The sequence below is a fragment of the Nothoprocta perdicaria genome, unplaced genomic scaffold, assembly GCF_003342845.1.
Source record: "Nothoprocta perdicaria isolate Ctin4 unplaced genomic scaffold, notPer1 scaffold_180, whole genome shotgun sequence".
In the NCBI taxonomy this organism is placed as follows: domain Eukaryota; kingdom Metazoa; phylum Chordata; class Aves; order Tinamiformes; family Tinamidae; genus Nothoprocta; species Nothoprocta perdicaria.
In genome coordinates, this window is record NW_020454983.1 from 1,297,915 (window position 1) to 1,325,645 (window position 27,731).

Here is a 27,731-nt window from a genome sequence, read left to right on the forward strand (position 1 = left end):
AAGAGATTACATGATTATTTTTTTTCCATCTAGCCTAAAATGTAAGTAAAAATCAAGTTTTGCAAATGGATGAAGAAAGAAGATGGTTACCTTGACAAACTTGCTGTAATGCATCTACCTAGCATAAGTAATACTCTATTTACTCATAAGGATGACAAAAGAAAGTATTAGAATTCTACAGCAGTGTCCGGAGATGACTAATTTGTTAGTGTAGCTCCTTCAGTGCTCAAACGTCCTTAGTTGGAAGCTCGTCTTAGAAGGCCGAATTACTAATTTCCAAGTTAAAAGAAACTTGTTTAATAAGCACATTTTTTTTGTCAGAAGTCTTTTGAAACTGCTTTTTATTGCATTGAGAAGTGCAATGTGGTAAAACTGGTCTGTTACTTAAGTACARTTTTAAGTAATTTTGTCTAAACTTGTTTTTCTTTTGAAGGACTTTGTGTGACAACTTGAGGAGGGAACGAGATCGGGCTGTAAGCGACTTGGCCGAAGCTCTTCGCAATCTGGATGATATGAGAAAGCAGAAAAATGATGCTGTGCGTGAGCTGAAGGAACTGAAGTATGTTATAGAAATGACCAAACTGCACATGGAATTGTTAACAAATCTGAAATTTTGCTCTGTTACCTGTGTCCATGAGTGAACCGTATGCCACTGGGGCTATGAACAGCAGGCATTCAGGARTTTGTGTATTGAAGCACCACTTATTTTTTTTAGTTACTACCCAAGCCCATGCACTGGGGAGAAATCCTGATGCAATACAGGATTGCAGTCAGATTAACAGCAGTTTAGTACATCCCAAATATGTTCTCACTGTTTTATGAAGGCACCAAAAAATGTTTTGAGGCACCAAAAGTTCCACAGGAACTTGAGGAAACACTTCTTGACAGTGAGGGTGACAGAGCACTGGAACAGGCTGCCCAGGGAGGTTGTGGAGTCTCCTTTGGAGATCTTTAAAACCCGCTTGGACGCAGCCCTGTGCCACATGCTCGAGGTGACCCTGCATGAGCAGGGGGGTTGGACTAGATGACCTCTCAGGTCCCTTCCAACCTTAACCATTCTGTGATTCTATGCTAAAGAAATTATCCATCACACATGGTCTTTATGGGTTGCAGAAAAGTTTTGTATTTACCATGTTCCGCTTGTCCTGAGTATTCTCAAGCAGCTTGTCGAAGGGTAAAATGTTTTTTATGACAGCAGTTTAGGAACCTAGTTGTGCAATTTAAACGTGTCTAAAAAAAAAGTRCAAAAACATGTAAGAAGTTAGCACAATATTTAGAAAGCAAGTCTATTTGAGAACAGCCCAGGATATTGGAAGRATGGAAGACTAGAGCAAACTTTTATCACAGCCTGCATTTTTGAGTTGCAAAATAAAATACAAGGATCTCTTGGAGATAACACTGTACTTATATTTCAACATATAATGTATAATTACATTACATGTTACATTCAACATATTCGCTATTATACATACTTTTAGTAAAAAGGGCTATTTATGAAAAGCTGTTTTCATTCCCTAGAGAGAAGATGGAGAATCAGTTGGAAAAGGAGGCCAGGTTTCGTCAGTTAATGGCCCATAGTTCCCATGACTCGGCCATAGATACGGACTCTCTGGAGTGGGAAACAGAAGTGGTAGAATTTGAAAAAGATAGAGTAAGTCAAAGAAACTAACTCTCTCATCTTAAATATTGGATTGTCTTACAGCTAATTATAATGCACCTAATACTATATATGATAAAAATGGTACTGTTTAATCTGTGTAATCATAATTCTCTATTTCTGTTATGCTAGGAACCGCAAACATACTTGAAGTAAGTACCATATCATGGAGAAATAATTCAAAAAAACTAAATCATTGCACGCAGGCTTTGTCCTTGTCTTAAGTATAAATAAAAGATCATTTGAGCTTGCAAGTTACTTGGGTCTATGTGCGAATATAATGTTTTGATAAGTGTTCTTAAAATTCAAGTGATTCATCAAAAAATGGCAGTCCTAAGGCAGCAGAAAGCTAAGACCGAATGGAAACACTGACACTGGAGCTTAGTACTGTGCTCTCACAGGCAAATCACTTAATTCCACATAAAACAGTCAAACTTTTTCATAAAGATCTTTTTTCTATTTTGGCTGCTATTTTTCTTACCGTGGTATAACATTTCTCCATTGGGTTTTATTTTTCTTCATTCTAGTTAAGTAATTTGTATTTCCCTGGTTTGAATGCCAGCCTTGTACATGTTTCCACTTGATAGTTTTGGTTGATACATCACACTGCAGGTAGTCATTTGGGGCGTTGTAGAACACAGGTGATCTTCCAGATCCTCCTTCATTTGTGAGATTTTCCACACACATGACAGTTACTTGCTGACTTCTGAAYGATCAAGTTGGCAGTATAAATCTTTTATTACTGTAATACAGTGATCATTTTTCTGCCCTTCTGATCTGTGTTCAGACCATTCAGTCAAAGACATTGCTGTGTTTTATTCGAAGTTAATTTTTGACTAGAATAAATAGGTGCTAATAGTGATCCTTCAGGATTACTGCCTGTAGATTCTTGCCAGGATTGTGAATGCATTAACTTTTTCATCCCTTTTCTCACCTGCTGATTTTTCTGTTTGTATTTCATACATGGCTATTTACTCCATTTTAATAGATAAGGGAAATGTCAAGTTAGTGCTTATTTGGGAAAGTAGCTGTTTCTAGCATATGCAGTGCCTTCAATAAACAACATTGAATCCAGATTAATTTTCCATTCACATATGCTTATTTGGTTATTTTTTTTACTTGAAAATTTGTTTTAAATGTTTGAGATAAACTCTATGCACTTCATATTACTAGGTCAATTAAATATGCTTTCCTCACTATAAGGGTTATAAATGATGTTATCAAACTATACTGATAATAGTGTGCCAACTTTGATAGACCTACAGAGAAATTGTTGTTGACATACTAGCATTTGAATTCTGGGATGAAGACTGAGTCCACTATGTTTGAACAGTGAGCCGATGCAAAAATAAAAGGGTTTTATGCTTCTGTTCTACATAATAACTCAGCTCAAAACTGAGCAAAGTAGTATCCACTTAGGTTTGAGGCTGTGCGGAGATGTATTCATCTGCATGCCATCTTTTATTGTGGTGGATTCGTTCTTTTCCTATCAACTTTTTACTTAGAGTATTTAAAATAATCATGATTAATTTCAGTATTTTTAAAAAATACTATAAAATTCTATAAAATTTAGATCAGCTCTCTTTCAGTTAAATTTTCATAATTTCACATACTTGCTGTGCTGCTTTTGTCAGTCTTATTTTGCATTCCCTCAAGAGTTTTTGTTATGCCTATTTTAAGGGGATTATTCATCAAATCATGTCTAGAACCATTCTTTATAAGCATGATCTTTTCCTATTGTTTTAGGATGCAAGCTCCATGCATTTTTTTGCCTGTTAGAATTTAAGTTTTGAGTACCATCTCCCTTCAGCACACTGAATTGTTCACCAACACTTATTTTTGTGTGTACAATTTGAAATTGAAAATAACAAGAACATATAAATGTGTAGTCGCTGTTTATAGTGACCATCCCATTTACCAAAAGAAAGACTAAACTAACATTTCCCAGTTTGGTTTAATGACTGATTTGTTTAAGGTGTTTAGCCCTTTTTTCACCCAGGGTTATCTGGTTTGTGCCAGTATTAGCAGAATATCATTTCTRTTCTATATTTAAGACCTCCATAATGTAGAGCTTGTGTTCCTGTTTATCTCTGATCTCTAGCCATATCAAGCTGAATTCTTTGTGAATGCTTCACCAAGACACAATGCTGTTTTCTTACCTTTAAAGTTACTTGTTCTTTTTTCCCCGAGCAATGCCTGTTCTTTAGGACATGTCTGAGGTATTGTAGTTCTCTCGTTACACTGTAACATCCAATATCATGACTTAAAACAGGTTATGCATGTTGTCTTAACTCTCTCTCCCATTTCTGTTCTGTGAAGTTCTCCTTATGCATTATTTCAGCCTAAATCTGTGACGGGAAAAAAAAATATCTTTTGATACAGCACAAGACCTAATATCTAATGGAATTGGGACTTTACAAAATACAAGAACTTGCGTAGAACAGATACCACGTAAATGCAAGGGCATAGTACAAGCATGCAGTAAGGCCTCTTGTTAACAGAGAGGCACAACTGCTGCCGTTGCAGTTTAATCACTAAGTCCTGTTTCTTAGGATGATATGGATTTGAAAGCGCTTGGTTTTGATGTGGCCGAAGGTGTGAATGAACCCTACCTCCCTGGAGACTGCGGCATCTTCGTTACCAAAGTGGACAAAGGAAGTATTGCTGATGGTCGATTGAGGTAGGGGGCAACTCTGGAACATGTTTCTTCTGCTTCATTGGAGTAAATTAAACAGGAACCTATGGAGCTTTTGGTGTTTCCATTTGTGAAGCTCCATTTTCCTGCTGGTTGCAGGTAGCTTTTTCGTGTTGACTGGGAGATTGCTCTGAGACGAACAGTATCTAGAAATGTTTCAGAAAGTCACCAGTGTTGGAAATGGTTCATATAGGTTTTGTTTTCTCTCTTTTTACCCTTCCAACTAGAAGCCTTTTTTGCTTACATTTTGGGAAGGATGTGAGGATGACCTCATTTTCGGTGAAAAAGAGGAGGACAGTGTGTGGGATAATTAGAAAACAATTTCTTTTCTCAGTGTCAATAAGAGATTTTTTTTATCAAACCAGTCTGTCAAATTAGTCGCTTTTAAATGAGCAGAGCAGTGATCAGTCAGCTGAGTGGGATATACTTCACTATAGAAGTGCAGACTTAGGAGTCCTGATCTTCACTTAGCTTCCTAGCTGTTTTCTGCTTCTTCAGGAGGGGAGAAGTTCAGATAATTTAGGATTAGTATTTTGAGGTATTTCCAGCAGTGTTACATCCCTCTTGAGAACAGCTCATCTGTTGTGTCCAGGCAGGTATGTGATTAATGCTGATCTCGTTCTGTGTCTGCCAGAGTGAACGATTGGCTGCTGAAGATAAATGATGTGGATCTTACTAATAAGGATAAAAAGCAAGTAATAAAAGCTGTGCTAAATGGAGGAGGAGTTATTAACATGGTGGTTCGAAGAAGGAAGTCCTTAGGTGGGCGCGTGATAACACCTCTTCACATCAATGTTTCTGGACAGAAAGGTAATGGGTCTGAATGTTGCATATAAATGTTTCATCTTTGGTCAAAAATGGCATGGATATAAAGGTATATGTTTTGAGTTTGTTTAACTCCAACTTAAACTGTTGTTACCCTCTAAAGAGGGWTTTTCATTAGTTTCTTTTAGCAGACTAAAATGGTGATGGTAGATTTATTCCATAAATACAGGGKTTTTTTTATTTCATATTTATTTCTAGTTAGCCATTTGTCCGAAGTGTTTTGGGGAGTGTAAAGCCTCTGAGTCTGTATTTTTATATTAAGTTCCAGGGTACTTGAAACTTAATTTTTTTATGCTGATTTCTCATTTATTTAAAAAGATATTAAGATATATTTTATTTAAATAAAATATATCTTATTTATAAGGTAAGATAAAAATATATCTTATTTAAAAAGATATAAAAGATATTAAGAGACTGGTTGACTTGAGTTGTTGGATTTCTTTCTCACATAGCCGTGTCAGATGTGTAAWTATTTGAAAATAATTGATTTGAATTGTAGGAGTAAACTTGAATTTACTGAATTTCAGATAGTGGAGTCAGTCTAGAAAATGGAATATTTGTTGCTGCTGTTGTACCTGGAAGCCCAGCTGCCAAAGAGGGATCCCTTGCTGTGGGGGACAGAATAATTGCTGTAAGTCTTAAGAATGCCTCTGAAATTTCTTCACTGCAAGTTCTCTCAAACATATTGCTCTTTAGAATTTCAGACTTTTCAGTTCACTCAGTCTTTTGAATACAGTTAGCTTATGATCATCACAGGTGTCATCGTTTGGAGGAAATTTTTTCCTGTATATGTTTGTAATCTTCAAGCATCTGACTTTGGTACTGCCTTGAAGGGAAGCTAATTACTGTAGATATATGAATTAATAAAGGCTAATGCAGTATGCACTGGAATAGAAGTATGGTTAAATGGTATTGCTAGTAAAAAGAAAGATTATAGAAATAAACTGTATACTGTAACAAAGCAGAGATGTTCTTGAGGTGGATGTGGGTAAAGTGACAGGGCAAGACCAACCAGAACTGATAGGTATATTGAAACCTTGATTTAAATAGAGCACTAACTAGGGTTTTGGTTGTCTTGGAGATACCACCTTCACCTTAAGATGTTCCCCACCTGCTACTATTGTTTTATGGATGTCTACTATGTTTTTTGTGTGTGTATTAATAGATCAATGGCATTGCACTGGATAACAAGTCACTGACTGAATGTGAATCTTTGCTACGGAATTGTAGGGATTCCCTTACCCTGTCACTGATGAAGGTGAGTAGGAGAGGCTAAATTGGCAGTATTTTCTTCAAGTTATACAAACCTATTCACAAAGTGACAAGATCATCAGAAGTAATCTATTACTATGAAAAAGTATCTGCTGAAAGCAACACTTTCTCTGGATGCACTGCACTTCTCATGTATTTGGTAGTTCTTTTTTACAAAGGAAGACTATTTGACATCTGATAAAGATGAAATATATTCTTTACTCCTGCTTCTTTGCCATTTGTCTCCTGATTATATGGAATTTCTCCTAGCTTTGTCATGCATTTYTGCAGCACAGCTGCAGCAGTTGTCTGTGCATGAAAAATTAAACTCCTCCTGACTACACAAAGGTTTGCTCTTCGTCAGGAGGGAGTTGCACAGAAAACTGAGCTCTGCCTTTGACAGCTTAAGCACAAGGTTCCCTCTCGCAAGCTCACTGATTTCCAAAAAAAAAGCCACAGGCTTGGTGAGTAATAATTCCAGCTTCAGGGAACTTACCTTTCATCTTTTTAGTTTCTTAAAAATTCATGAGGGAAAACAGACCCTGATGCATCATTTTGTCAGCATCACTTAGTAGTAGAAGTGGAACCCAGATCCCTTCAGATCCCTTTGCTGTCAGTTCTGTGCTCCTGCCACTGTGTGGAGTTGCTCTTCTGAAATTGTTTTCCAGTGTTGTAGGAAGTATTTCTCAGCTTGAATTTATCTAATCATCTATGCCTTGAATCTGCAAGATTTTTATTAAGCTATTTCCAGCTGTATCTGTTTATATTCAGGGATCTGTAAATTAAGGAGACTGAGAACATGCCTTGTATGAAACAGAAATCAGCTGTGATAATAAGGTAATCAATTGGTTTTCTTTGTTTTAGATTTTTCCGCAAAGTTCGTCTTGGAGCGGCCAGAATATATTTGAAAACCTGAAGGAATCAGAAAAAATATCCAATTGTAGAGTTCACACATCAGAAGTACAAGCCCAAAATAAAAGAAACTTGAAGCTCAACAGCTCAACGCAGACTGACATTTTCAGTCCAGACATCATGGATGGCAAAAAGGTCCAGAGTGATCAGGGCAGTGGTTCGTTTTGCGATCACAAACCTTTCCCTAACAACACATTGCAAGCTGACTCTCGCAGGAATACAGTCCACAGTTGCCACAGTAACTCAGAACACAGTCTGAACTCCTTCAATCCAGAGGCATACGGGGACCGAGGCTATGGAGTTGTTGACTTGGACAGCAGGAGGCTGCCCTATGAAGCTGCAGGAGCCGACTGCGTGATGGTAGAGACCGTATTCGACAAAGGACATGGAGCTAAACATAGTGGTGGCACCTGGCCAAAAGTAGTGGTTAATATCTCAACAGCAGAAACGGACAAGTTCTCTGTGTATAAAAAGCCAAAACAAAGGAAATCCATTTTTGACCCTGATACCTTCAAAAGACCACCAACTCCTCCCAAACTGGAGTATCTTTCTCCTAATCAGGTGACAGGCCATTCACCTCAGCCATCCAAAACTGAAGTGGCTTCCACTCCTCCAACTCCTCCTAAGAGAAGTGACTCTATCAAATTTAAGCATAAACAGCAGACAAGTTCTGCCTCAGAGTCTACTGTAACAACTGGATCACCACCCACCAGCCCAGCCCCTGCCCAAGCCCCAATTTCCTTGGCACTTAAACAGGACTCTGCTACCCTCAAGGGGCGCGGTAGGAATGCCGGACATTATTATCGGGAGGAGGGAATTGACTGCACTCATCTCTCTTCAAGGAAATCCTGTGAAGATGACATTGGCTTTCAAAGAGTTGAAGAGCCAGAAATAAAAAGACCAAGACCAAAATCAGCCCCAGCTTTGAGGCATAGAATGACCCCTATGTCCATTCCAAATCCTGCACTTCAGGTATAAGTTTGATATTTCGAAGCCTAAGACCAGAAACTTGAATAAGAATTTTCAGAAGGGACTTGAASCATGAAGCCAGACATTTAAATATTTCAGCAGTAAATTCTCGTTTTGAGTGCCCGTCTTTTTACCACAAAGGGAGAAGCTTGGCTCAYTCTGAAAATCCAGGTCTCTAGAGATGCCATCCCAAACTGGGCAGCCAGGCAAAATTGTCATTTTTTGCTATCACAAAATACAAACGCAATTCACAGAGTTGCAGTAGTAAGTAGGGTGGGAGTAGCCACCAAACGGAAGAATAGGGATCTGCTTAGTAGCCATGGTTGGGATTTTAGTGCTCCTTAGTGAAAGTTCAAGGACTTTTTTTTTTTTTAAGGATGCAAAAATCAAAAAGAAAATGGCGAGAGACACCTTCAGAAAAGCCAAAAATAGGGACTGCTTTGATTTTAAGAAATGAGATGGGTTGCCTGACTCCTCTTACCTGATTACTAGAAAGAGGTTGCTCACCTGCCTGGTCAGTCTTCATGCTGAAATAGCTCTGTGAAGGTAACCTAGGGTTCCCAAGATGATTGGTATGTTACGCTGTATATATAGACCGTTTGTGAGAATGACTTGAAAGTGCCTTTTGGTATGAGAATATGGCTTGAAATGCTCTGTTAGGGCAGAGTATGTGAATAAAGGATGCCACTAGGAAGACTGTGGGTTATTTGTTCCTAGAGTAGGATACACTGTGCAGCTCATCTGTTCAGCTGYCTAAATAATACCAAGTGGCATAATAAATAGCGTAGTTTCATATCCACCATATCAGAKGTGCTCACCAGCTGGAGCAAATTATAAATTTGATGATCTGTTTTCATATATAAAATAGAAAATATTTTTCCAACTGTAATATTAAGCTTGAAAAAGTGTGGTTTTTTTTTTTTTTTTGCTTGAGTATAATCACTCTTAAGTGTAGTGTCGTGTTTATGGGGCCTGATGGTACTGCACAACCCCACTCAGTACACYGAGTTTTAGAAGGAATACAGGAATAACTAATTAATTAGGAATAGCTGATGTAGGATTTGGGGCCATGCACTGTAGAACAAGAGAACAACAGGCAAATTTTTTAGAAGTGAATTTCCTTAGGGGGGGAAAAAAAAAAAGGAAAGCCGATCAGGTAGGTTGAAAACTGGCCTAAAGCAGAGGGATAGAAGTGGTTAGCAGTGTTGGAAGGTAAAGCAAAGGTRTAGCAAGCATTGCTATGGTAAGAGTTTGGGTTAGTTTCTTTTCTCTACATCTCTATCTGTCTATAATTTCAATGGGTTTTGTTTGTTTTTAGGTGCAGAAGTTTACTCCAGCAAGCGAGGAGCATCTGTCTCCGGACGTTCAGGAGTGGGCCCCGTACTCACCCAAGCGCTCCGCCAGGCACAGCGATGGCTTCGTGCCCCCCTCCTTGTATGCTGGAGCCATGGCAGCAGGTAGGAGGTGGTCATTTGGGTGACAAGAGTTGGCATGTCAGACTGCCTCTCTTGGCTCAAATCAAATACTTCTGCTCTTCTCACTTAGTACATGCTTTTTTTTTTTCTCATTTAATGATGATAGAAAAAGTATTAGTTATTTCTTTTTGAGAAGGGRCTGTATTTTACTTCATTCTTTGAACTCTTAATTGCATGATAACCTAATCATACTATATGGACAATATACTTGTACTTCCCAATATGTGAACAAGTTCTTGCTATTTGATTTAAGAAGAAATTGGTCAAGCAGACTTTTGAGTACTGAAAGGTAAATGTACTTAAATGAAAAGCTTGTATAAATAGTTTCATAAATAAACATGACAATATTATTTAAAGCCATCGGTCATGCCTAGAAGTCTGTGAGCCAGCAGAAAAATAAGGATAGTTTAAAAATAAGGATAGTTTTAGCTGCATTCTGTTCAAATAGCAAATAAAATTTTGCTTTCCTGTCTTGATGATTGAAAGACATAAATGTCGTTGCTGAATAAAAATGTTTGAGACTAGAAGACAGAGAGAGTTTTTTAGGTCCCGATGCATTTGATAATATACCCTGAATAGTCTTGTTTGTTTTCTTTAGTCCAAGTTATTCACTTCATCCCCGAGTCATTATGAAATTACAGTCCAGCTTTTAAATGTGCATATACTACTTAAACGATATTGAACCACATGGATGTATTTGCTAATCTATTCTTATAGGTATATGTGCTTCCATGTGACTATATTATAATACATAATAATATCAAATTGTATAACCATTTTTATCTTCTGTAACTTAGATGTATTCTAATAATGTTGTTAACTCTCTTTATCACTTCTGAATAGGTACTGTACCAAGAAGCTTAGCACCATGCCCTGCAGTAACTGCTGTCATGAGAAATCCAATCTATACAGCTTGGAGCCATAGAGTCCACACCAACAACTGCCCATCAGTTGCCAGCCAAATATGCCATCAGCATCTGCATCCCAGGTGTCTTGAAATTTTTATGCCCTTAGATTTTTGTTTCTAAAGACATTAAGGTGGAGTAGTTTCTGCTAGTTTATCCACTTCCCAATAAAACAGTTGTGTGTGTGTGTGTGTGTGTGTGTGTGTGCACGCACTTGTGCTTTTTTTACCCTGGGATCTCATTACTGTTATTACAGAGGTGATGTGCCGACTGCTTTCATGTCTTTCAGTGTTTTATAGCTTGCATTTCCCTGCTATTTCACTGACTAGTGTAGATAAAGAACTTTTTGAATTAACTAATGTTTAGTTGGTTTTCTTTTGCAATAAGTGAAGTCTTTCCTGTTTTTAAGCACTTTATTTTTCTCCTTCTCACTTAGCTTAATTCATAAAGTGGTGGATTTTTTTTGCTTATTTRCTGTTTGCTGAGATACATTGCCTAGTCATAACCGTTGCTGTCTCCCTTGCTTTGAATGTAGTGCCCAGCATCAAGGTCGCTTAAGTCTGGACTTAAGTCATAAACACTCCAATGAATACTCTGAAAATTCACGCACACGAGCATCTCATGGCTCAAACTCACTACCATCCAGTGCAAGACTTGGTAAGCARGTTTTCTATCTTTCATGACTTCTACGTGTTTGAGACAAATAATAAATGGATTAAATGGACAACTCCTTGTTTATGTACATATTAGCAAAGTCTAAAAGGCTTCTTCTATTACTTTGCTTAATTTTATCTGGCTTAGTTGCAAAAGGTTTTCTTTGGGAGAATCCAGGTTGATTTCTAYCTTGAGAATCTCTCTGAAATGCTGGATGTGAGGAATGCAGAATTCTCCTTTTGATATCTGCTGTTGTTACAAAGCACMGTTATAAAGATGAGAGTGCTTCTGAGGTTTCTTAAAATGGAGGTGAATACAGAGACAATTTACTAGAAATGGTATAGACAGTATTTCCAATTCTGAAGGCTTCTACGTAAATTCAGAAACCATGTTTGATGGTCATGAAAGAGGTAGAATCTAAATCTATTGTCTTGTTCAGTGTAGCTGCTCTTAAATATGTTCATTTGCTRCATCATCTTGTTGTAAAATAGGTTCTTCAAGTAACTTGCAATACAGGACAGAACGAATTAAGATCCCTTTAACACCAAGATATCCAAGGTCCGTCGTGGGCTCTGACAGAGGTAAATCGTTCATAATACACCATCTTTCTAATGCTTTTAATATTGGCACTCCAAAGCCCTTGTGTTAGAATCCAGCTTCACCAAAATTTTAAGAATTTGATAACTTTATGAAGGTTAGAATATATATATTTTCCCTTAAAAAGGAGAGAAAAAAAATGTAATGGAAGATGATTTTTCGGTTAGTTGATTCTAGGATATGACACACTAGAAAAAAAAATCCACTAAAATAGTAAGCATTGCTGTGTGTTGTACAGTTTTAATTTTTTCCTGGAATGGTATCTTAAATGCTTAACAGTGAAATGGCTTGTACTTTTTTATTTTTTTTTTAACTAAATATTATTTTTTGCATAATATTGCAGTCTGGATTGTAAGTTATATTTTGAAATGTAACAAAAATGCTAGCACTTCAGTAGAATAGTGCAAGTACTAGGGAGCTGCAGAATCTAGACTTTGATTACAGKAAGTAGCAGCTGTTCTGTGCCACTGTTTGGGTGTTCTGTAGCCATAGGGTATTATAGGCAGCACTTCTGCTAACTGGGCAAATGTAACATTACATGTGATATTAATGACAGTCAACTTGCACTGTCTAAATTTAGTTACTGAAGTTAGGAGGATAGTCTCCCTAAGTTCTTATGCAGTGAGAGAGTAAAATATACCATTAGGAGTTCTTCTGACATGTCAAATATATATGGTGCATCTTTCATTATGTGTCATAACTCCCAAAAGTGTAGGAGCTGCACGATGCTCACAACTCTGATTTTTTTTTCTTTTTTTTTCTCCCTAGGCTCCTTATCTCACTCAGAATGTAGCAGTCCCAGCCTGATAACTCCTCCACAGTCACCACTGAACTTGGAAACCTCTTCCTTTGCCAGCAGCCAATCTCAGAATTCCCTTTCCACGTTACCTAGGATTTCTATTAGCCCGGTTTCTGTTGGAGAACGTAGAAAAGATAGGTAAGGKCCCCACATTGTTCAGTACAAATGTATCAGAATTATTTGTGCATGGAAGGAGTGTAAACAGTTGATTTTAGTGACAAAAATGTATGAGCAGAGATATATTCKTAATGATATTTTACTCTTTTAACAAAATATATAAGAAATGTAGATGTTTTTTGCCTCCAGAACCTACAAGTTTTGAGTTTAGACAACTAAGGAATTCATAAGGGTTTTATTTTTTCCTATTACATGAATGGCTACACCAMATACAAGCACTCTAAACTGGAGTACTCCCTTTCAGATGAGTTACTTCAGATCAGTATTTATATCAGGCTTGTTTGGTACTCTAGAAAAACAAGCGTTACGAACATGTAGTAACTTCTGGTAGTCAATGATCACCTGCCCTAGTATTGYAAAGTGTTCCTTGGATTCAGTTTAGCTAGATCACATAAGTAAAATGAAAGTGTAACTGTGCAGGAGAAGCGTGTGCGTATGTATAGACCAGTTTTATGGCTGTGACTAATCCCTTTGACTCTGGGGACTACTGCTAGCTGTGACATAAAGTACGTAGATGTTAGCAGAATRTGTGGGTTTTATTTAGTTTTTTATTTGGTTTCATGTATCATAACCTGGATAGGCAGTATACATGGAACAGTTGCTTGAACTTGTGTCAGACACAAAATCTGAATCAGCCTTTTTACTCGAATGCTGCATGCGATTCTAGTAGTGTAAAGAAACTGTCATCTGTTGGAGTCATTACATTCGTGTGGTCTTCAGAAGCCGTCTATATTGCCTGATTTATATACAGGCACTTAATGTTCTGAAGGATCTGACCATAAAAATGTGAAAGATAAAGTAATAAGGATATTCTATACTCCAAGTTTGCTTATTCATAAAATGCTACATGAACCTTCTGTCTTGTTGAGCAATTGGTAACAAAGTTATTGTAGTGACATTAAGTTTATATTGGGTATGAAGCACGGCATTACCATGAAAGGGAATGTAGAGAGTTCTCTGGACTTTSTTTCTTGACTTGAGTGTAACTTTCATGCTGCATGTACTCAATTTGTGTTTTCATATAAATGTACATCTACAGTGTGAATTCAAAATTGGAATTTTTCCTTTTTCACCTGACAAATCATGTCAAGCATTCTACTAGAAATGCTAGTTTTGACACACATTASTGTAAGATATATTTGCTTATCTTTGGCAAATAACACAATTTTCACTAATGATGTTCAAAAGATGGGTATTTGAGGTATTTGGCTCTTGCTGGTCATATTTAGGATCATTTGAAAAGAATAACATTACAAGCTCAAAAAAAAGCTTTACCAATCATTTGGCTAAAGTAAATGTCTTAACAAAAAGATTTAAGCTGAGTTAAGCATTTTAAATCGTTATTTGGTCTTTCTACTCCCTGTTTTTCTCTCAGAATAAAAGTAAATTATTTGGCTTTTCCCCAGTTACTGTAAGCAACATGCTCCCCTCAAAACATGCTGTTCTGTTGATTTTTAGGAAGAGAAATTTAAATAAAAAAATGTTAGAGCTTTTTTCTAATTTATGTTTGGTTAATCTGTCAGGTGCTCTCTAAATGTTGAAGGAAAGGATGCTCACTTGATTTTTTAATAAGACCTCTTATCAAGTGAGGTACCTTTTCAAAAGTTGCCGTTCTATTTTACTTTTTTATTGATTCTCTACTATATGCTTTACCAATTGCCATTAATTTTGAGCTTACTTAGAACCCCAAGACACAATCCTTTGTAGTTTTTATATGCTTGATTTACCCTGTCATTTCAACACAAAAAAAAAAAAAAGCATATGCCCAATGTAGATAGTTAGAAAGCAGAAGTTATGACAGATAGAGAACATGAAGGTGTAACTTAGATTTTAATAAGGTTAAAAGGTTTAGTAATTATATTTTTGCCACATAGCAAGTTACCACATTGTGGTATGAAATATACTTTTACCTTTAGCATGGTTTACATTATCAAAACAGAAAATATATGTGTATGTGCCTATGTGTGTTCTTATTTATATGGCGGGGGGGTGTGTGTATGTATATATATGCACTCCTAACTTGAAGTTTTCTGTGAGTTAGCACAGTTGAATGTCATACTAAAAAAAAAAAAAAAAAAAAAAAAGAAACACCAAGAACACCAAGTAGGCTTTGGTTTACATTGGAAACCTGGGGAAGTGGTAGCCCCGTACTAGGTGAGGCTGTCGGTGGCTACCTCCAGAGACTGCAGCAATAAACATCACTTGTGAAATGATGCCCCTTCCTTGCTGTGCGTTGTTGTTGCCCCGAGCCCTTCTCATTGCACCCTTGCCAAGGTAACCCCGACTTGGCCCTTCCCCACCCTGCCTGGCTCTGGTATCAGTAATTGAAGTCCGGTTAACTCACGTGGGCTGTATATAGAGAGCGTGACTCGAGTAGTTTAAGCAGTCTGCACAACTTGAGGCATGTCCACGTAGCAGGATGAAGCGTTAGGAAATTATGTCCTGTTTTGCCAGCACTACTCTCACAACGTGCCCACATTGGTGACGTTTYTCCATGCAGAGCTAGCTCAGCTCTGAGCATTGGCTGCTCTGCAGCAAGTTCTAAGCTTCACACATCAGGAGGCCCATGGTAGTTTGCAGCTTGTCTCGGGTCAAGTGCAGACTGGCTGCTCTCTGGGACAGGCTGAGAGAAGCTTGTTGGTCTTGCTGGAGGTTTCAACCACTGCTCAGAGCAGTGAATGAGACAAGTATCCCCCAAGGAAGGGAACTTGGGGATGGGGRGGGGAACTGAGCTCTTTACTTCTGTATAACCTAGTTGTTGTGCTTGTTAGTGTCTGTTACTGCTGTGTCTTTTTAAGTGTCCTTTTCATCTCAAATCTTCTGCATCTTTCAGATATCTGTTCCGTAATAGGTCTTTTCTGAGAATCCCTGTGGCTCCTAGGCCTAGGTTCTCATCACTAAGGAGTTTGAGGTTGGCCTCATATAAGGTTGTCCTTCTCAAGCAGTATTGCGCACTTGGTGCTGTTTTACATGTTTGGATAATTTCCTTGTGAAAAAATTTGCATGGTAATTGTAATGCTACCATGCAAACTGCTGTCTTAATGGCTTGAGTTTGCAACTGCGTAATTTTCATTACTAATTTATGTTTCCCCGCATACAAATAGAAAATCTGATCTTACGTGTTGTTTTTTGGTTTACCACCGTATCGTTCATGATGTTTATTTTCTCTGGCAATAAAGTCTCCCAGCCTTTATAACTGTCATATACCTCTCTGGAATATGGTTTGTAAGTTGCATATTATATGCAGTACCTAAATTACTTGGATATAATATGGACCCGGAAGCTTCTTATCTACCAACTTCACTGCCATGCTATTTATAGATCACATTTATTATAACCTTTTAATGCTGTTTTGTACTGATATATGTTTGGTTATGCCATTATACATTGCATGGTGTTTAAGGAATGCCTTTACAACAACTGGTTGTACAAGATTTTAAGCAACTGTTTGAACGTGTTTTAGTGTTATAATTCATCAAGATGTTGAGTAGTGCATGTGACTGTGACATTGTTATGGTCCCAGTGCCGTTTTGTTCCAATCAGTTTTAACTATCTCCATTWAAAGGCCCTACATGGAAGAGCCACGTCATGTTAAAGTGCAGAAGGGTTCAGAGCCACTAGGGATTTCCATTGTGAGCGGAGAAAACGGTGGAATATTTGTGTCTAAAGTAACAGCAGGGAGCATTGCCCATCAGGCTGGCCTGGAGTATGGCGATCAGCTGCTGGAGGTAAGTGCTGCTTTATTATCTCGATGCCTCGGATCAGATAGCCCCACCAGAGCTGCTTTCCTCTAAAAGAGTTGCTTGCAGAAGCTGGTGTGCTTTGAGAAATGTCAAGGCTGTTATACATTGTAACGTTCAAGTACTAATTGTGATTGTTAGTGACTTTTTGTCAGGTCTCACTACAAAAATAAGTTTGTGTTGCTTCTAATGCAGACATACTTGAGCTTTAAACTCTAAYTTGGGTATTTAATATAGTCATCACAGCATACCGTGTTTTGGAGAGTAGATACTCCAGCAGCTAGCCTACACTAAGGTTTATTCCATTTTCATATCAGTGCCTGAGGTAACTGGCTTACAAACAATCATTTTGCCTACAGTATTAGGCTATCCTGTGAAGGCACGTTTTATAAAGAACAGAGCTGCTTTGTAAACATACCTCCTTCTGCATGTCTGGGTTCTGTGTGGGCAACAGAGCTAAATGGACCAGAGTAGATGGTGAATCTGAATTGATCTTTAAATCCTGKTTTTTTTAGGTCATGGCTCTGAACTGCTTTGCAGCTAAGCTATGATATTGAAATATAAAATATAGCAAAAATTACCAAYGAACAAACTTTTAGAAACTGTGGAAATCATAACTGAGAATGTTTATGCCTTTCAACAGGAGGAGGTGTTTTTGTTAACCTGTTACTATGTATTTGAAAACTACAGTGATTCCTTTCAAAGAGTAATCAAATGCTAGRCGTCATTGTGCAGCAGCACTTCCATCTTCCTATTTACTCCAGTGGAAGTACTTCAGCATCTAGAAGTTAGACAAATCAGGAGTTAGAAAGAACGATTTTGCTAATTTCCATGTGAAAACTTGACCTCCTGGTTTGTGGATTTCTTCTTTTCCTAGTTTAATGGAATAAACTTGAGAAATGCTACAGAGCAACAAGCTCGACTGATCATTGGGCAGCAGTGCGACACCATCACTATTCTGGCTCAGTATAACCCTCATATGTATCAGCTTGGCAATCATTCACGATCAAGGTAAGGCTGGCCAGCCTTTGGAAAAGCTGCACGGACTATCTTGTTAGTAGATAAGGCTGTACAGATAACATCTACAAACATCTGCTGATTAGAGGAGTGACTGCCTAGGAAAATAATGTGTGAGCATAATGTGCTTATCAGAAGAAAAAAAAATGCTTGATGAACTTTCTTTTTTTTATTTTTTCTTTCCTCTTTGGATATAATCCTGAGACACTTTCAACTCAAACCAAAGATCACACTTCCCTCTGGAGGTTCATGTACTTCGTGCTAGTTTTAAAATCTTTTAGAGTTAAGGGGTTTTCAAAAACTAATTAGAAAATGCATGTGYTTTAGTGAAACTAACTGCACCATTTTGATAGCTGATCACACTATAAAATTCAATTTTGGTCTTTTTTTTTTTTTTAATTACAGAGTACTTGTGCTATTTGCAATGGTGTTTTTTGTGGGTGTCTTCCTCGCTTTTCCTTTGATACTTAATTTGGGGCCAAATTAGGAGCTTTGTGCATGCCTGGAAAATATTTAGCATGGGTGAAATGTTGACCACCAACATTTTATTCTCGTTTACTGTTAGTTCTCGCCTTGAACCTGTGAGTAATCATTCCACCCCTCAAGACAGTGGAGCTGCAACCCCTGATAATCATTCCATAATTGATACTGTGAGCGAACAGGATGAAGGGACAATGACACCCCCATCCAAACAAACCACACCAACTACTAGTCCGCGYAATTCCTTAAGGTAGAGTAAAACTTCTATCCAAATGGAAAAAAAATGGCAGAGTAAGTGTGAGGGACATGGAGTGGGGGAGGAAGTGTGTTTCTGTGAAGGTTGTGAATGGTTAAAATAAGTCAGCTGGCAAATTCACTGGCCTGAGGATGGAAATAAGATTTCAATTTCTTTTCAAAATGTGGGAGTTCATAAGCAGTGAAGGAAGTGTTAAGACAAGGTGGTTTTGATTAAAGTTTTCTGCAAGTAACATGAAGCTTGTCTTTGAGAACAGTGTCTCTACTGTTTTCTCTATTCAAACTTACTTTGAGTAATAATTATGAAGCCATGTTTTGCTCAGGTGACTGGTTGGTTACATCTATGCTCTTAATGCATATTTTCTAAGATGAGGTACGTGTGTTATTTCTCCCAATCAAAAGGAGCCCTGTGGACATGAACAAAAGGACCTCTGAACCTAGAACTGTTGTTGTTAAAAAATCCCAGGTGGATCTTGGGATCCAGATCTGTGGTGGAAACCTGTATGGAATATTTGTGTCAGATGTAGATGACGATAGTCCAGCAAAAGGCCCTGATGGACTGGTGTTGGGTGACCTGATCCTTGAGGTAAGTTATGAATAACATTACAGCATATAGACAGAATGTCTAACACAGTATAAATTAATTGTACAGAGATTCTTGTTTTTTTCTAGCGGGAGTGTTCCATGGATTTTGAGTTAGTTAAGTGGAAAAAGCTGCATAGTCTTGATTGCACTCTCTTCCACTTTAGACATCTTAAGGTTGAAACTGTATTAGTATTAAGTGGCAAGGTTTTCTTGCATGTGGAGTTTGCCAGTGGAAAAATCAAGTTTACTCAAAACATTTTTGAAGGACACTTAATTCTATTGCCTGCTGAATGCACCATGGCACTTAAGGATTTGTGGGTTTTGTTTTGCAGTATGGGTCCATTGATATGCGAAATAAAACAGCTGAGGAAGCTTATCTGGAAATGCTGAAACCAGGAGAAAACATCAAAATCAAGACTCAATACAGACTTGAAGAATTCAATAAGATAAAGGAGCTTCCTGGAGATGGATTCTATATCAGGTATTTGAGTGTGACTGGCAGCAACTGCGTAAGACTGTTAGGATAATATACTAACCATCATTAGCAGAGTAATAGATCAGTTCTCCATGCTTTATCAATTCAAAGTTGACTCTAAGTTTCCTTGAAATGATGGAATATCAGTTGAAGGACCTATTTATGTCATTTTTTCCAGAGCACTTTATGACCGTCTGGCAGAGGTGGAGCAAGATTTAAGCTTTAAGAAGGATGACATTTTATATGTTGATGATACTCTACCACAAGGAAACTTTGGTTGCTGGATGGCTTGGCAGCTAGATGAGAATGCTCAGAAACTGGAAAGAGGACAAATTCCAAGCAAGTATATGTGAGTGATGAGTGCAACAGTTTATTTTTTTGTGCTAGTCTTTGCAAGTATTGGACTAATGACATACAGTGTGAAAGACTTGCTTCTATCCTTTCAGGTGCATATTAATTTTTAGATATGTTGTTTTAGTGTTGGCGTACTTCAATTAAAAGAAAAAAATGCTCTTTTGAGTAATTTAGTGCTACTAAAAGTAATCTTACTGCAGTAAACTAAAATGGAAGAGAGGGCAGAGTGCCATGTTGTGATAAAAGATTCAGTAATTACACTTACCTAACACTATAGGATGGATCAAGAGTTCTATAGGAGGCACAGCATGTCTGAGGCGAAAGATGAAAACAGTTCCTCTAAGACACTGTCAGCAGCAGCCCGGAGATCGTTCTTCAGAAGAAAGCATAAACACAAGCGAAGCGGTTCCAAAGATGGAAAGGATTTACTGGCTCTTGATACCATCAGTACAGACTCTATTCCTTTCTTGGATGGCAAGTTCCTGCGTTATACTTGGGAGGGGACTTTTTATGTATACATATATATGTACCTGTGCATGTGTGTGTGTATGTCAGTATGATGCTAAGAGTCTTACAGGTGGTGTAGCTTTCCAGTTGGTCTGCATTATACATGCTGAACCTWTGTTTCCATAGGTACCTTATGTTTTCAGTAACCGACAGAGATACTACATTAAATAACACAGCCCAGTATTTCAAATTAAAACRTCTATTTTATTAGCTTTTAATAAGCTTATTCCTGGGTCTGTTAGCACTAATGTTTCATTTCCCCAGGGAGATTGCCTTCTGATGTGCAGTTTCAGTCTTTGAACTATTTATTTTCAATCCAGGTTGTTTCATCTAGACAGAAATCCTGGACATGGCTCAATTTATTTTGCTTATATTCATATATTGCTTTAGARGAGTCATGCTGATTACACTACTTATTTGTTTATAACACTTACTACCTGAAAAGAACTGAAGAGATGAAATGAGAGAAACTACTCTACCTTGTTCTTATTTTTAGGAAATAGRGGAATCATTGTTTTTAAAGATAGATGCAGGAAGGGTGAGAGGGAGAGGAGTCACCAAATTCAATAAGCAAAATACCTGCTTTAAGCTTTGAGGTGGGGAAAATTGCAATCGTGTCTAGGGGGTGTTTCTTATACTTGTCAAAGCCCTTATCCATTACCGGGGGGTTGATGTCATAATTACTATAGGGGTAGTTCTGCATTACTTGAGGAATGCCGGATGAAATGATGTGCCAGTAACTTTTTTTCTGTGTTTTTAGATTCTGGAAGTCTGGCCTATCAGCGTGTGCAGAAAGTGGACTGTACCTCTCCTAGGCCTGTGCTTATTCTAGGACCGTTGCTTGATGCTGTGAAAGACATGTTGGTTAAAGAATCTCCTGGAAAATTTTGCAGATGTCCTCTTGGTAAGCATGTCATTCATCCTTGCCTAGAACAAGTGATAGTAACATCTGTAAGTGAACTAAATCTTAGCACAGAAATGGAGGGGAAAAAAAAAAAAGGAAAAATTGAACTTCAAGTTGGCTGTTCTGTAAGTCTTACTCTGTGCCTAAGGAATTGGAATAAATGTCAAATCTCTTCTTGTGTGAAACAGAGGTTATGAAAGCTTCCCAACAAGCTATTGAAAGGGGAGTGAAGGATTGCCTGTTTATAGATTATAAACGGAGGAGTGGCCATTTTGATGTGACAACTGTAGCTTCAATAAAGGAGATAACGGAGAAGGTGAGTTCCATTTTATGGTATAGTTCTTGAATAATTATGAAATATGGTCATAGTATACGGGGGGGCGGGGGGGAAGAAAAACATTTAGTGTTAACCTCTAAAAGACAACCATAGAAGGGTTGCTCAGGCTACTGTTTTAATAAAGTAAGGTGTGGAACAGTTATTCTGTTCTGACACTTCACAGTTGAAATTTTAGTTTAGTTGCAAGGAAACTGGACATGTGTGTGTTCTTTCATAGTATTAAGTTAAAAAATATCATCTTAGATTTTTTTTTTCTATCTTTAAAATACTTAGTGGACTTAAGTGTCTTAATTGTTGCTTTTAATGCAGTCATGTAGAACATAAGCATGATAATCCTGGAGATGAATGTAAATTAAGATCTGTACATTGCTTTTAGTTGCCTGTTATACCACCTGCAGAGCCCTGTCACTTAAGGAACACTTTTGTTAATTGMAGATTTTAAAGTCAAAATGAATATGAATACTTGAAATGGGTGGAGGGGAGGCAGTATTTCATATATTCAGTCTAAGTTTTCAYTTCAGTATCTCTTGAAATGCTTTTGTCTATCGCTGCACATTTTTGATACTGTAAATGGAGTTTCTTGATGTTTTTAATTTTCTGTCTTCAGTACAAATTATTCAGTAGCTCTATTTGTTGAATATGAATACGAATTCTATTGGATTGCTATGTTTTAAGTAGGGGAAGAAATGGAGAATCTGCATATGTGCTCCTACTCTTTACCTGATTGAGTGTTTTTCATTTATATTTGAATTCAGGATTGTCATTGTCTGCTGGACATTGCTCCTCATGCTATTGAACGGCTCCATAGTGTTCACATCTACCCTATAGTAATTTTTATTCGCTACAAAAACGCTAAACAAATCAAGTAAGTGTGTGGACATTACAGCTCAAGAGAGTTTATTTTTATATTAAAATAGGCGTAAGCTTGTATGTTTACTGTTTCTTTCATTCTAATTATCCTAAATCTCTTGTAAAATCCTATTGTAAACTGTGAGGTAAATGGTCTTAACTTCGTTTTGGTTGCATGGGGATAAGTGAACCATTCAAGGAAATGGAATGATGTAAACTAAAGTGTATATACACTAGGAGATAACTCAGATACTTCTTACTCACCGTCCTGTTAATCCATAAGATGTGAGATACATATTTAAATTAAGCATTAAGCAGTGACTATCGCAAAGATGTATTCTTAATCTCAGTGGGTCAAGTGTGAAAATGCAGTGAACTTTCATTGTTATTAGGTTGCAGTTATTCCACTTAACTTCAGCCATCCTGACTTTATTGAAAAAAGCAACTTCCAGTCTGTCCCCTAATATTTTAGTTAGTCTTCACTAGTTTTATTGGCCAAAAAGGGTCATAATGTTCCTAATAAGTATCAAGAAAAGCTTACCATGAGAAATCTTTGCTTAGGCTGCTTGCATTTTGCAAGTTGCGATATTTCTGATCTTTTTGCAATTTTGATGGCCAGTTGTTTATTTAAGAAAGGAACACAACCACTGTCAAAGACAGACAAGAAATCAAGTAAAATGACACATTTCACGGGGACTGCAGGATCATGCACTGGAATGATGAATGCAGCTGTCATGTGCTGAGCCCTTTTGAGAATCACACAGTGGCCATTAAAGCTATTGGGTTTTGGTTTTTTTTTTTTGAAAACGACGTGGAGATTGAAGTAGACAAGCAAGGATTTTAGCAGTCATCAAAATAAGATGCAGTAATACACTATTTCGGCCTCGTTTGGGCACCAATRGTCTATTAAGAGAAAAATTCTGATTTAGCACAGGTCCTATTGGCATTCTTCAGGACTTCTTGTCCCTAAGTAGCAGACATGCTCACCATACCAGTGATATATTAGCTCAGTAGGGTTTTCTACTCACCAGACTTTATAAAATAAATTTGTCCTAAGTCCCTCGCTGCTACTAGAAGAACCTAGGCTTTTATGAGGTCAGTACCTGTCTATATGTCATGGCTTCTGATGATAGATTCTGCYTGCTTTGGAATAGAATCCCTTACTGAGGACCCCAAGCCAGAGTCATAGATAAGAATGTGAAAAGCCTTGCTCTCAAATGAGGATTTTTACCACTTGTATTTCTYTCACTCTTTTTTTATTACATTTCCTACAGCTTGGGTAACAGAAAATTAGTTTGCTTCACAATATGTCATATTTGTGTATTTATATCATATTACATATACTCAAAATTCCTCTTGTTGTCAGTTTTCTCAATGTTTAATAATTCCTGACTTTTAAGAATGCAGTTGAGTGGAGCCCAGTTCAATGCAGAGAATACTGGAGTGTGTAKATAAAATGATCTGGTTCTCGTAAACCAGGAAAAAGTTGATTCTTTCTCCCCAAGCACCATCCCAAGTTCTCTGATTTTTAAGGAAATCTGGTGCACTGGAATGATCCCGTGCTGATGCTGCTGAAGTGCAGTAGGTGGCACTCTGTGCATGGTTACATTTGCAAATTAACCAGTCTTTCACATGTAYCCAGTTGGAGATAGTTGCTTCAAATCCATTTAAAATAAATACACTTATGCAGTATATTTCTTTCTTTTTATAGAGAGCAAAAAGACCCCATCTTCCTGAGGGACAAAGTTACACAAAAACATTCCAAAGAACAGTTCGAGACGGCTCAAAAAATAGAACAGGAGTATAGCAAGTACTTCACAGGTTTGTATTTCATCAAAGTTCCACTGAGGACACAGCTGCCGTTTTCTCCCTTTATGCCATGACTCTAAAGTTTCTGTGGCTCTTCCGAGTGTTTTTTCATTACACTCCTCCTTTTTGCAAACTCTGGTGTTTCATGAGAAAGCAAGACTCCCAATCTAAATATAAATACAATATATGGATCCTGCATAAAGTTACTTTAGTAACTTAAGTAATTTTAGTTTCTTTATTAACTGCTTTAGTTGGACTGGACATACTCTGTGCTGCTTGAAGACTGTCYGTTCTTGTTTTGGAATGTTTTGGAATATTTTTCAATGGGTTTTCATCTAAATCGAAAAGAGTCGGGGTGAAATGTAGAAATGGCAATTTTCCAGAAAATTACATTGGTTTGGGGGACAAGACAAAACCCAACTCAAGAACTCCCATCATTCTGGGAAATATCTGTCAAGTGCAGGGGAGGAGGGATTATGTAGATCCTTCCTTAGTACTGAGCTACCCTAACATATTCTGAGAGAAATCCCAAATGTGCAGAAGTCAGTTACCCAGCACTTGTTCAAGCTACTTGTTCATTTTCAGTGAATTAAACTAAACCTTGACAGAATTTGAGCTGCTTGGGACCGCAGTGTATATGACCACAAGTTATCCTCTGCTGCATGTTGCAAGTCAACTGCTGCATCTTGGCTTCCACCCTCAAGTGAAATTGAGCCRCTGTGCCCGGCGGGTCCCAGTGCCACCCCATCGTGTGCCCACGGGGCAGGGCTCCCTGCAGCAGCAAGTGCAGAGGACTCCTGCTGTCCCTGGTTACCAGAGCTGGTTGGTCACAGAGAACCAGTGTCCAAACTGGGCTGACATTTTGGCTTTCTGGAATTCCAAAATGGTAGTTTAGTGCCTGGGACATGCCTAGAGTTGAGCGTGTTGGACACAGTAGCTTACTTACATGCATTCTCTCAGACCCAGTCTCTATAGCTGCTTCAGTAAATGCTTTTTTGGACTACTGACCGTTTTATTTTCTCTACAACATTTTAAGCATTGTGTGTAACTTAGCTACCATTAACTACCACTTAACTACCATTTTCTACCATCTGAACTGCAGTTTTTGTCCAGTTACTGTACTGTCTGTCCAAATTTGCATCAGGATATATTGCGGAATCAATTTTTCTGTAGAATCCTATTTTTGCATTTCAAAGAAATATGTCTAATGCCTTAAAAGGCTTTCCATTTCCTTCCAGCATAAGTGCTAGCTGAGGCCCAAGAGGTTTTACTAACAAAACTCTCAAGTCACAGAGTTCTTACTTTTTCAGTTCTAAAATCTAATAATGTATCTTCTCCTTCTGTGTCAATGTTAGTGTTTTATGGCTTTTGTCTTTAGCCACAGTAGAAGGCAAGGTGTTCTTCATTGAGCTCTTGAATCCATTTTCAGAATTGTGTGCTGTTTACCTTTGATTCCSTGAATATAGTAAGATTTGGGTAGCAACTGTGGCTGTTTCACATACCTTGGCTTTCTGTGAGYTATCTGACAATTTGCTTTTAAGATTTGCATGTAGTGCCAGTTGCTCCAACTATAACCTCTATGTATGTTAGCACATAAATATATAAGTATTACCATCACATTCTCAAGAGCAAAGCTGTGGTATAACAGGGTCTGACCATATTTTGACTTAAACTTTGCTACCAGATTGCGCTGAAATTAGCACATACAGAACCCTAACTGAACAGTTGTCTTGGTTCATTATAGCCATCAGTTTTTCTGCTTCTCTAGGCTGATTTAAGGACTAGCAGAAGAGCCCGTATACTGAATGCTTGCCTTCTTTGCTCTGTTTATTCTTTTTCATGTTTTAATGGAGTCATATATCTGGCAAATACTGGATTAGGTAAATTAATTCTGATGTGTTGATAAACACAGGCAGAAAAATGCCTCGCTCTCCTCTTCGTAGATGGTCCTAAGCATTTGTTCCAGGGCRTAATTTGTGCCCGGGGTTTGTCTCTTGGCAGGCATCGTCCAAGGAGGAGCCCTCTCGAGCATTTGCACTCAGATTATGACAACGGTTGATCAAGAACAAAACAAAGTCCTGTGGATCCCAGCTGGCCCGCTCTAGGTTACATTGCTGTGAAGCTACTTCGCAGATGTAAATAACCGATTAACTTTCTGTCCAATGGACCCTGTGCATTTCTGTCTTGATAAAGATGCAAGTAGGTGACTTCTGTTTCACGAAGGGGAGTGATACACTGAACACGGACCTGACAAGGCACATGGGAAGGGGTAGGTCACGTCACAGAGCTTGTCTCTTWCGTCGTACACACACGGGGCTGGCTGCAAGGAGGGGATGCAGCCTCAGAGCACCTCTCCCAAGCCATGAACATAGCAATGCTGCAAAACCCTGTAGAATGACAAGTTTACAAAAAACCTTTTCAAAGTATTTTGTTGTTGCTGTTTACTTGAACGTCTCTGGGTTCTTTTCATCGTTGTTTGTTTTTTTTTCTTTTTTTGAACTGTCTCCTTTCACTTAATGAGATAACTCTCCCCAGTCGAGTGAGATTTCTGCAGATGAGTGAATGGTTTATGCGCAATGTGCTTCTGCCTTGCAATTCTGACCATTTGTAGGCACGTTGTTGACGTGACTGCCGGGTGATACCATGGTATTTCAATCGGTACGTCTTGGAGTAAGCTCGGAAGAACACTCCTGYACAGGGCAGACCACTGTTTGTATTCTGTCAACCCTTGTCTGTCAAACAGGCCGTTTTTTTTGTTCGTTTTATGCATGAATCTAATATTTAAGCGTCATAATATATCTGAACAATCCAAGCTTAAGCGTGTGTTGAGAGATAATTTTTGGTTGTTGGGCCTGGGCTAAGTAGTGGCGGGAGAGTCRTAAGCTGCAGGCCTAGCATGCTGTGTTTTGTCACTTTTAGATACTGTAAATATTGAAAGCTTATGTTGGTGCAATTTTGCAGGGTAATTCTTAAGCTTTGTGTTTCAGTGTGTAGCATTCACATAGATTGTTTTTATTTAATATAAGCGCAGCCACAGTTTTAGGGCTTTGATTAAAAGCCTTTAGAAAGGTACTAAATTGTTAGTGTTTTCACTGTCAACAAGTAAGTGATCATTTAGTTTTGGTTGCAGTACTTACCTATTGTACCGAACTCCATTGTATCAGTTCCTTTTTTGTTTTTGCACTTCTGAGTCTGTGTTCCTAACATAGGTCTTGTACCGYATCTTCTGTCTTTTGTGCCATGTGTTTTTGGGTACTGTATTTTAATTGTTTTTAAGATATCATTTGAGTAGAACTGCTTTCTTAGTCACTGTTCCTGAYATTTCATTATGTGGGGTTTCTAGTTTTACACTACAGCCTGTTGTTTTACTTCTGTTTGCAGTTTGTTTAATAAAAAAAGGGATTCTTCTGCACAGTTCTTCAAAGAAAGATTTGGTCCTAAATTTAAATTGTTTTACATATGCTGTTTTATAATTTAAATATTTATACATATACACGCATATT

General features: G+C 37.9%; 1 protein-coding gene across 1 annotated transcript in view; it reads left to right on the top strand.

Moving 5' to 3' along the window:
* Positions 1-27,531, top strand: part of DLG5 (discs large MAGUK scaffold protein 5) — a 57,171-nt gene extending 29,640 nt beyond the window's left edge. The window contains exons 9-33 of the mRNA XM_026036581.1: positions 434-559; positions 1,519-1,651; positions 4,210-4,337; positions 4,987-5,162; positions 5,705-5,808; positions 6,343-6,435; positions 7,293-8,312; positions 9,628-9,766; positions 10,628-10,772; positions 11,225-11,346; positions 11,835-11,924; positions 12,709-12,877; positions 15,750-15,827; positions 16,482-16,644; positions 17,534-17,667; positions 18,239-18,403; positions 18,811-18,994; positions 19,326-19,474; positions 19,647-19,817; positions 20,100-20,296; positions 21,090-21,233; positions 21,422-21,549; positions 22,326-22,435; positions 24,131-24,240; positions 26,230-27,531. Of these exons, the coding sequence (XP_025892366.1) occupies positions 434-559; positions 1,519-1,651; positions 4,210-4,337; positions 4,987-5,162; positions 5,705-5,808; positions 6,343-6,435; positions 7,293-8,312; positions 9,628-9,766; positions 10,628-10,772; positions 11,225-11,346; positions 11,835-11,924; positions 12,709-12,877; positions 15,750-15,827; positions 16,482-16,644; positions 17,534-17,667; positions 18,239-18,403; positions 18,811-18,994; positions 19,326-19,474; positions 19,647-19,817; positions 20,100-20,296; positions 21,090-21,233; positions 21,422-21,549; positions 22,326-22,435; positions 24,131-24,240; positions 26,230-26,333 (4,282 nt within the window). The 3' untranslated portion in view covers positions 26,334-27,531. The remainder of the gene's footprint in view (positions 1-433; positions 560-1,518; positions 1,652-4,209; positions 4,338-4,986; positions 5,163-5,704; positions 5,809-6,342; positions 6,436-7,292; positions 8,313-9,627; positions 9,767-10,627; positions 10,773-11,224; positions 11,347-11,834; positions 11,925-12,708; positions 12,878-15,749; positions 15,828-16,481; positions 16,645-17,533; positions 17,668-18,238; positions 18,404-18,810; positions 18,995-19,325; positions 19,475-19,646; positions 19,818-20,099; positions 20,297-21,089; positions 21,234-21,421; positions 21,550-22,325; positions 22,436-24,130; positions 24,241-26,229) is intronic.
* The last annotated feature ends 200 nt before the right edge of the window (positions 27,532-27,731 follow it).